Source organism: Amaranthus tricolor, chromosome 8 (assembly GCF_026212465.1).
Source record: "Amaranthus tricolor cultivar Red isolate AtriRed21 chromosome 8, ASM2621246v1, whole genome shotgun sequence".
NCBI classification, from domain to species: Eukaryota; Viridiplantae; Streptophyta; class Magnoliopsida; order Caryophyllales; family Amaranthaceae; genus Amaranthus; species Amaranthus tricolor.
The window spans coordinates 8,671,522-8,681,522 of record NC_080054.1 but is presented as its reverse complement, the minus strand read 5'-3'; the positions used below and the strand labels follow the sequence as shown (position 1 = coordinate 8,681,522).

The following is a 10,001-nucleotide window of genomic DNA, read 5'->3' as shown; positions in this document are numbered from 1 at the left end:
CTAAATTATCCCATTGTAAGCCATCTCTCACTTTCCAAATTGATTAATTTACCATTAACTAGAATCTACCATGTTTATGAGTTGTGTGTTGATTGTGTATTAGTCTCATTGAATTCTAGTATGGGTAATGGTAAAAGAATTATCCTTGAACATGAAATGATTAGGGTTTATTTAGAGAAGTGATTACTACTAGTGTGTGTGTTTGTATGCTACTTTGGTGGTGTGATGATTTATTCAATAATCTTATAAGTAGTTTTAAGACTTGGTTGATTATTGTTGTGGCAAGTAGTAATGATTTTGATTATAGTTGACTATAGAAATGGTTTTAGTTGTTAATTGGGAGTAGTAGTTGCTAATTGTTAGTGATTTAATTGTGAGAGTTACTAATACCTCATTAGGTTGTTATTGAAATCATAAATACATAATTGTAATAAGCCGTGAACATAGTGTCAACTGTTGAGAATTATTAAAGTTACTTGTATGACGTCTTGATTTTAGTTCTTTCTAACCTTGGATAATATAATAAATGATATTGCAATGTGATAACTTTAAGATTCGTCCTTGTCGTCATATTAGCACTACATCAACATTAAGTGTGAATCGTCGCTTTATATGTGAACCGTTATAACTCAAAGTTAGTTGGTGTAATGAAAAAGTCGACATAATGCTTTTATTCTTGCCAATGGAAAAACTTGTGTTATTGTTGAATTGACAATTATGCTTAGTGTTGAATGAGACGCGTACGTGCTAGAAGTAATTGAAAACTTGTCTTGAATGAATGATAGTGGTTACCTTGGTTTCTAGCTGGTAAGGCAAAGTAGTTAAGAGAACTTATAAGTTCTATTCCTAACTTGTATAGGTTCCCAGTTTATAAGAGGAAAGTAGACCCTTAGTTGGGTGATGTTTGTAACTTGTGGTCGTGTAGTAACGCTTGCAGGTACGTACACGCAATAATTAATTATCATATTCATCGTTTCAAAGTTTCATCCATATTTCATGATTATATGCATCGTATTAGAATTATATAGCGCCAGAAAGTAAACTATGCTAGTGTATAGTCATAATAGTGATATAGGCAAGTAGAATGAACGCATTAGGAGACTATGAGAACAGATTTCTAAATAGTAGAGAACGCACCATGGTTGTGCGTGGTATCGAAGTGATTTCCTACTTATTGAGCCTTGATTTACGATTTTTTGGCGTGACTCAACTGGATTATGTCCGGTTGGTTTAGTAGTCCGGTTGGTTTAGTAGTCCCCTAGGTGAGGTTCGACGGGACCACCGTAAGGGGGGTATGAGCATGCTTGGGTCATTGGGCGCCAGGTGGCCGATACCGCCCCTTGACCGAGGTGTTACCATGCGGGCCGTGCAAACCCCAATATGGTGGCCTCTTCACTAGTTTAGTACCCCAGTGTGTTAGTTTTTCCCGAAGGTAGGACCCAAGAGGGTCAGCTGGAGGGGGCATGAGCTCATACTTTACCATGGGCGCCGGGTGGCCGATAATGCCCTTGGCCGTGTCACTATGCCATGAATAGAGAAAGGATCCACTACCCTTGAATATACTTCGAGAGATTAGTAGTTTGAAAGAGAAATTATGAGTAAATAGAGGTGTTTAGATAGATGAGTAGACTCGGTATTGCTATACTATATCATTGTCTATAGTTTTGTTCAATGACTCTAATTGTTATAAGTTCATTAATTACTGACGTGTATGTGTTTGTTGTTGTTTGCTCATGACTCTCTATGATGTTCCTGCTATGACACTGTAACACCCCGAGATTTTCTGACGTCATTAATTAATATTTTAATGACTTTTGGGTATTTTATAATTATGTTAAATTAATTTAGAAGTAGTTTTAATAAACTCTTTTCATACACGAGTTTAAATATTAACATATATTTAAATTAAAAATACAATCACGATTTCTAAATAAAGAGGTTCGAATCAAAATAATTATTTTATTGAAATGTGTGAGCACACGAAGGTGAGTTTCTTAGTTGGGCCTCGCAAGAAGATGAACCTAGGTAAACAAATAAATAAATAAGTGTATAAATTAAATAAATAGGATGAGTTAGGGTTTTATGGGGGCATTACTCCCTCCCTCACTCAATTCACACGCCTCACTTCCCTCTCTTCTCTTCTCTCTCACATCCCTCTCCCTCACGATTCAGCAGCAGCCTCAGCACCACCAGCCACGCCTCTGCCATAGCTACCAGCAGCCACCAATAGGCTGCGTTTGCCTCCTCACAGAAGCAACCGTGGCTGCGTTCTTCCCCCCACCAACAGCAGCTGAGCTGCACCTTAAACAGTCACGTAGCGTTATTGTGCCGCCAGCAACTGGCTGCTGGGCAGCCAGTTTTGGCCCTACGCCACCGCCTCCGCGACCTCCTCTCACTTCTTCATCATCTTGCTAGTTTTATTTTGAGCCCATTTTTGTAAGAGGAAAGTAGAGCCTTAGTCGGGTGATTTTATGACTTTTGATCATGCAGTGACGCTTACAGGTACGTACACGCAGTAACTAACCCTTATATGCAATTTGCTTTAAGACATTATTGTTTATTGTGATAATATACATTGCATTGAAACTATGAGATACTAGTGAGTACACTTTATATGAAGAGCTATCGACTATGAAATCCTTACGCTTAGAATAGCTATAGAGAATGAGAGTGTTAATAGAAGGCGGGAACCACCCCCTCATTTATTTAAGAATTAGGTTATGCCTTAATTGGAGTTAGAATGACTCCTTTATAGGTGAATTTCATATTTTATTGAGTGGCTCAGTGGGTTTTCGGGCACTGCTATCCCAGGGCGCTCATTAATAGTCGAAAGTGGAAGTTATTCCCATCTTATAAAGTATTAGATTATGATTAGCTGGCGTGACTCAACTGGATTATGTCCGGTTGATTTAATAGTTCCCTAGGTGAGGTTCGACGGGACCACCGTAAGGGGGGTATGAGCATGCTTGGGTCATTGGGCGCCGGGTGGCCGATACCGCCCCTTGATCGAGGTGTTACCATGCGAGCCTTGCAAATCCTAATATGGCGGCCTCTTCACTGGTTTAGTACCCCAGTGTGTTAGTTTTTCCCGAAGGTAGGACACGAGAGGGTCAGCTGGAGGGGGCATGAGCTCATACTTTGCCATGGGCGCCGGGTGGCCGATAACGCCCTTGGCCGTGTCACTATGCCAGGAAGTAGAGAAAAGATCCACTGATATAAAGTTATTCAGTGATAGAAATTTTATTTATAGATCAAAAGTTATTTAAGGATGAAGGTTCAATCTTTGATAGAAAGCTTACACATTGATAGAACGTTTATTCTTTGATAGAATATTTACTCATTGATAGAACATCTACTTAGTGATAGAAGAGTTTATGTTAGTGAGAAGTGTGCCTAAGTTAAGTTACCTCAAGGGTATTACAGACTATAATCACACTTACCTTAAGATAGATAAGCTCTATAAGGTCATGTGTTAGGTATTTTATTAATGCCTTGGTCGAGTTGATACTATACGTGTTTTGCAAAAGTTTATGTTTGAAAAGAGGAGCGTGAAGACCTAAATTTTACCAAGAACACGTGGTTTGGGTTGGAAGGAACGTAATGAAATTAAGAAGTATAGGTGGCTGATAAACGATTAATATCTGTGCTTGTGCCTTATGAAATCATCTTATGTTATTTTATAATATAATGTTATCTAGTAGTTGGTCTTATTGTATTTGATGCTAGTTACTGACGTCTACGTGTTTGTGTTTATGTTTGATTGTTGATGACTTTCTATGATTGTCTTGCTATGACACGTTGGCCTTTGGTCTAATGTCGAGCAGCAGGAGGATCATAGACAGGCGTAGCAGGTACTGGAGCTTCTTTTGCATTGCATTGCATTGCATTGGGGGAGAGTGATGAGGGCGAAGCATAACTTGTATCATACTGCTATCTTTCGATTTTGTAGCTCTGTTTATCTTTTGTAAACTTTGGTTGTATATGTTTTGTTATGAGGCCTTGTGTCTTCCCTCGTATATTTGTATTTCTGCTGCGTAGTTTATAACTCTGTATGATTTTAAGGAGTTAAGTCTTTTTAAAACGCAAACGTCGACACTGGAACCACGATCCATGCTTGGCACTGATTTGAGAAGCCGGCGACGAATCATTCCGCCGTGACATAGTTTTGATAGGCCGTTGGTGCCTTTACTTTATTAGCTTCTAAATAACTTTTGTATTCTACAAAGGCGCATAGTATTAAGGCAGATGCTGCCGAAATTTCCACTCACCTTTTTAAATTTAATATTTAACGTTTATCTAAATTCTTTTCCTTTTTTTTATGTTACACCCGAATTTCCTCGCGCCCGTTACGATTTTGCTTTAGGGGTCGGAAATTCTGGGGTGTTACAGACACATTTGACTATGGTCATTATGTTGAGCAGCGGGAGGATCATAGCTTGACATGACAGGTATAGGAGCTACTTTTGCTTTGCATTAGGGGAAAGAGCGGAGTACGGTCGTAACAATTGTGTACAAATTGTCTAATGCTTGTAGCTTCTATATTATTTATAAATTTTTCCTTTGGGATTGTATAATTTCTTTTGTATGGAGCCATGTGACTCCTTGTATGATCCATGGTTTCGCTGCGTAGTTTTTTTTGGATGTATAGTAGTGAGAATACTCCTTTAGTATCCGTCAGATCGATGCGTTGTCACTGGAACAAGATCCTCGTTAGAGTTGATGATTTGTGAAGCCGACGATGATTCTTTTTGTCGCGGCGTATTCTTGAAGGCATTAAAGGCCTTAGATTATTTTAGTTATGTTATCCATTTATATATTCTGGTCACTTCCTCAGTTTTTAGCAGAGATGCTGCCGAAATTTCCACTTACTCACCTTTTCGATTAATCTTTAGCGTTTTATTTTAAGTAGTTTCCCTTTTCTTTTTATGTAACACCCGAATTTCCTCCCTTCCTTCACGATTCTGGTTTCGTTTAAGGGGTTGGAAATTCAGGTGTGTTACACTCTTGCACTCAATGAATGTAGTTTTTACTGCTTATCCTGACTCGAAATGGTCTAAGATTGCACCCTTGTTGGCTCCAAACACTCCAATAGCTCCATGCATTCCATCCCTTAGGGTCCAATTTAATGCATTATCTAGCCAGGGAATTGGTAGCTCTACTCCTTCTGCCTCAAGGACTCTTCCACCCAGCAAATCATGATTTTGTTTTTCTTCTTTTATTTCCTTGGAAACTTCAAACAAGTTTGTTGTATATTGAAGTCTTCCAGTTGATTGTAATTATATTTACCTAATGAATGAAACCATATTTCTGACTACTTTAATAATACTTTTACTTTATGTATTTCATATAAATTAATGATGCTTCTGACTATTCATCTTCATAACTTGAAGAATCTGGCTTTTCTGGACAAATAACTCACAAGTTATATATATATATATATATATATATATATATATATATATATATATATATATATATATATATATATATATATATATATATATATATATATATATATATATATATATATATGTATATATGTATATGTATATATATATATATATATATATATATATATATATATATATATATATATATATATATATATATATACATATATATATATATATATATATACATATATATATATATATATATACATATATATATATATATATATACATATATATATATATATATACATATATATATATATATATATATATACACATATATATATATATATATATATACATATATATATATATATATACATATATATATATATATATACATATATATATATATATATATATATATATATATATATATATATATGTATATATGTATATATATTTTCCTTCCAAATATTCTTCAAACAAGTCATATGTTTCTTGAACTTTTATCCAGCATTCCAGCACTTTTCTTTTATCTATCTCTTACTCCCCCCAACTTTTAAGTATTTTCATAAGTGAAAAATACTTAAAAGATTTACAGTTGTTATAAATTACTTTGTATCTTTCCTTCTATTTGATATCTTCTTCAGACATTTATTGGGTTCCTTAGCCAAAAAAGACAAAGGCTTCCCCACAAAATCAGCTGGGCTCCTTAACTATGAAAGCCAGGGCTTTCCCACTAGTTCTTTTTTCATCATTCCACTATTCATTTTCTTTACATAAATTTTACATAAATTGTTACATAATTGTTCGCAAAATGACTGTATATATTGAATCTTTTTACTTTACTCACAAATAAATGATTACAAATATGCTTTATTTCTATACATAATACTTTTTAAACATTCTAACGTTCCATTTATGCCTTAATGGTTCCCCATTAGCTATCTACAGCTTTTACGTTCCATTGCCACATCTTCTGAAATTATGTAAGGTCCTTCCCATTTTCCTGAAAACTTTCCATGTTCATGTTTCTGGGTGGCCTTTGCGTTTCTGAGAACTAAATCTCCCAATTGGAACGATTTGTGTTTCAATTTTCTATTGTATAATCTGGAAATCCTATTTTGATAGGCTACCATTTTCCATGTTGCTCTCTCTTACTTCATCTATGAGTTCTGGATCCAAAAGCCTGGATTCCTGGTTTTCTTCCCGATTTAAATGCTTGACTCTTATTGTTTGCACTCCAATTTCGACTGGCAGGAGTGCTTTTGAACCATAAACTAGCCTGAAAGGTGTCTGACCAGTTGCTTCTTCACTGTTGTCCTTAATGACCATAGGACATCGTAAATCTCATCCACCCATCTAGCTTTTGCATCTTCCAGCTTATTCTATAGACCATTTAAAATCTATTTGTTTGCAGCTTCAGCTTGTACGTTGCACTGTGGATTGCAAACTAACGAATATGCAACTGCAACTTTGAAATCTTCTAGATATTTTCTCAGTGTCACGCAATCAAACTGGGTACCATTATCAACAGTTAGGACCCTTGGTAGTCCAAACCTGGTGATAATGTTTTGCCATATAAACTTTTCCACCTTTATGGATGTGATTGTGGCAAGTGATTCAGCTTCTACCCACTTTTTGAAATAATCAATTGCCACAACCAAAAACTTCTTGCCTCCTGCTACCTGCTTAAATGGTCCCAGAAGATCCAATCCCCACTGAGCGAAGGGAACTGGGTTGTGGATATATTTTAATTCAGATGCTGGCTGGCTGAATGATGTTTGGTGCATACTTATGGCACTTCTCACACTTCTGAACCAAGTTTCTGTCATCTTCAGTTGCTGATGGCCAGTAATTACCGAGTCTGATGGCTTTATGTGCCATAGCTCTAGCTCCCAGATGATGGCCGCAACAACCTTCATGAACTTCTCTCAAAATATAATCTACCTCAAATGGTGTCACACATTTTAGTAATGATCCATTTTTGGGTTTCTTGTACAACTCTCTATCTACCATATAAAACTGGAGCGCCTTTAATTTCAGCTTTCTGGCAAGAATTGGGTCTGTAGGGAGATCTCCTGTTTCTTTGTACTAAATGATATCTTTCATCCAATCTGGGTTGTCTTTACTGCCAACATTAAAGACAAATGTTGCATCTTCATGAATTGCACTGAGAGGTTTTACCTCAACTAGGATTGATCTTTTAAGATTTTGCATACTTCAACTCCCTAGTTCGGAAAACGCGTGCTCGTTCTGGGATCAGGGTAACCTTTCAACATGAATTGCTTCAAACCCCGAAATCAGCTCCTGTGTCTTCTTTAAATACTTTTGCATGTTTTCGTCTCTAGCTTCAAATTTTCCTAGAATATGATTCACAACTAACTGTGCGTTAGTTTTCAAACTGAATCTTCTTTCTTCCAGAGCTTTGCATAATTGTAACCCAGCAATGACTGCCTCATATTCTACCTCATTGTTAGTAGCTTTGAACTGAAACTTCAAAGCATACTCAATGACTTTCCCTTCTAGCGTTATCAATACCAATTCAGCCCCTACACCAACAAGTCTAGATGACCCATCAGTTAATAATTGCCAGATTGGTTCTTCACTTTCATCTTGGGTTGTCCATTCCGCAAAAATATCAGCCAGTGCTTGACCTTTAATTGCTTTTCTGGGTTCGTACTTGAATCCTAACCCATTCCATTCCACAGCGCATTTTGCCTATCGGCCAGATCTTTCAATCTTTTCTAAACTTTTCTCCAGAGGGAGATCTGTTAAGACTACTACTTGATGAGCATCAAAGTAAGGTCTCAACTTTCTGGTAATAACGATCACAGCATAAGCTGCTTTCTCTATCATAGAGTATCTGGTTTCAGCATCCAACAATACTTTACTTACAAAATAAATCAGGAGTTGAACTTTATTTTCCTCCTTAATCAACGTTGCACTCACTGTACGCTGTGTTGTTGATATGTACAAGTATAACGTTTCACCTGTTACAAGTCTTGCTAGAGTTGGTAGAATGTGTAGGTGTTCCTTTAACTCCTTAAAAGCCTGACTTTTTTCTTCACCCCATTCAAATTTTTTTTTATTTCCTTTCAAAACATTGAAGAATGATATTATTCTCTCAGCTGACTTGGAAATGAATCTGGAAAGTGCTGTCATTCTCCCAGTTAACTTCATAACTTCATGTCTGCTCTGTGGTTCTGCCAGATCAATTACTGCCTGAACCTTTTCTGGGTTTGCATCAATCCCTCTCTAACTAACTAAGTAACCCAAAAATTTCCTAGATTTAATCCCGAAAAGACACTTTCTGAGATTAAGTTTCATTTATACTTCCTCATACTATCAAATGTTTCCTGTAACTCTATAATCATCTCTTCTTCTATCTTACTTTTTACAATTGAATTGTCTACGTATACTTCTTAATTTCTACCCCTCTGATCTTTAAAAATTTTATCCATCAACCTCTGATAGGTTGCCCCCGCATTCATCAAACCAAAAGGCATCATAATATAATTAAACACCCCTGTTGAGCATAAAAGTGCCGTTTTTTCTTTGTCAGCAGGGTCCATGAAAATTTGATGATAGCCAAAAAATGCGTCCATACAAGATAACAAAGCATATCCAGCAGTTCAGTTAACCAGCTTTTCTATCCTAGGTAAAGGGTAAGAATCTTTTGGACAACACTTATTTAAACTAGTTAAATCTATACACATCCTCCATTTCCTTGGTTGGGGTCTTTTCACCAAAACAATGTTTGCCAACCATTTGGGTAGAGGCATTCTTCAATGAATCCTGCATCCAACAACTTTTGAAGCTCTTCTTCAATGATTTTGTCTTTTTCTGGATCGAAGTTTCTCCTTTTCTGTTTAACTGGCTTAACCCCTTCATAAACATTGAGCTTATGCGTGACAAAATCTAGGTCAATGCCTGGCATATCTGCCGCTGAATAGGCAAAAGGATCAGCATTCTGCATCAAAACCTAAATCAGATGAAGACAAATCTGAGGATCCAGATTCCCTCCAATTCTGACAATTTTATCCTTTCCTTCAATCAGGGAGACCTCCTCTATCTCTTGATGGTCGATCTCTATCTGTGGGGTACTTTTTTTTACATTCTCATCCTCAGAAGGTCTGGGATCAATTTCAACAGATTTCTGAGTCCCAGACTTAGATGAAGATGCGACAAATTTCATTTTTTATAATGCCTTTTTTCTTTATCTATTGTTTTTGCAGGCACCCTTGCTTTTTCTGGCACATTTTCTGTTTCTGCTTGTTTTTTGTGGCATAGTCCTTGCTTTTGTTATAATTTGACAGTTTTTTTTGGCATGCAAAAATAAGGATTTTTGTTAACTTTCTTGATGAAAATTAGGGTTTTTATTTTTTTTGAGAGAAAATTTAGGGTACAATTAATTTTCGTTTACTTTTGAATGAAAGTTCAGGGTTTGCTTTTGGATTGTCGTTTGGTTTTTGGTTTTGTATTTTGTGTTTCTTTATTTTTAAATTTTTAATTGTTTTAAGGAGATATAATGCTTTAGGGTTGTATAACTGAAGGTGTTGTTATGAAAGTTATGGATGCATGGAAATAAATGTTAGGTATAAA

At 36.1% G+C, this 10,001-nt stretch overlaps 1 protein-coding gene across 1 annotated transcript; it reads right to left on the bottom strand.

Annotated features, from left to right (window-relative positions):
* Nucleotides 1-7,404: 7,404 nt before the first annotated feature.
* On the bottom strand, nucleotides 7,405-9,004 carry LOC130821488 (uncharacterized). The gene is made up of 4 exons (XM_057687275.1): nucleotides 8,833-9,004; nucleotides 8,184-8,632; nucleotides 7,669-8,117; nucleotides 7,405-7,513 (listed from the first exon to the last, which is right to left on the bottom strand). Exons 1-4 carry the CDS (start codon nucleotides 9,002-9,004, stop codon nucleotides 7,405-7,407), a joined length of 1,179 nt encoding a protein of 392 aa, XP_057543258.1.
* Between the last annotated feature and the right edge of the window lie 997 nt (nucleotides 9,005-10,001).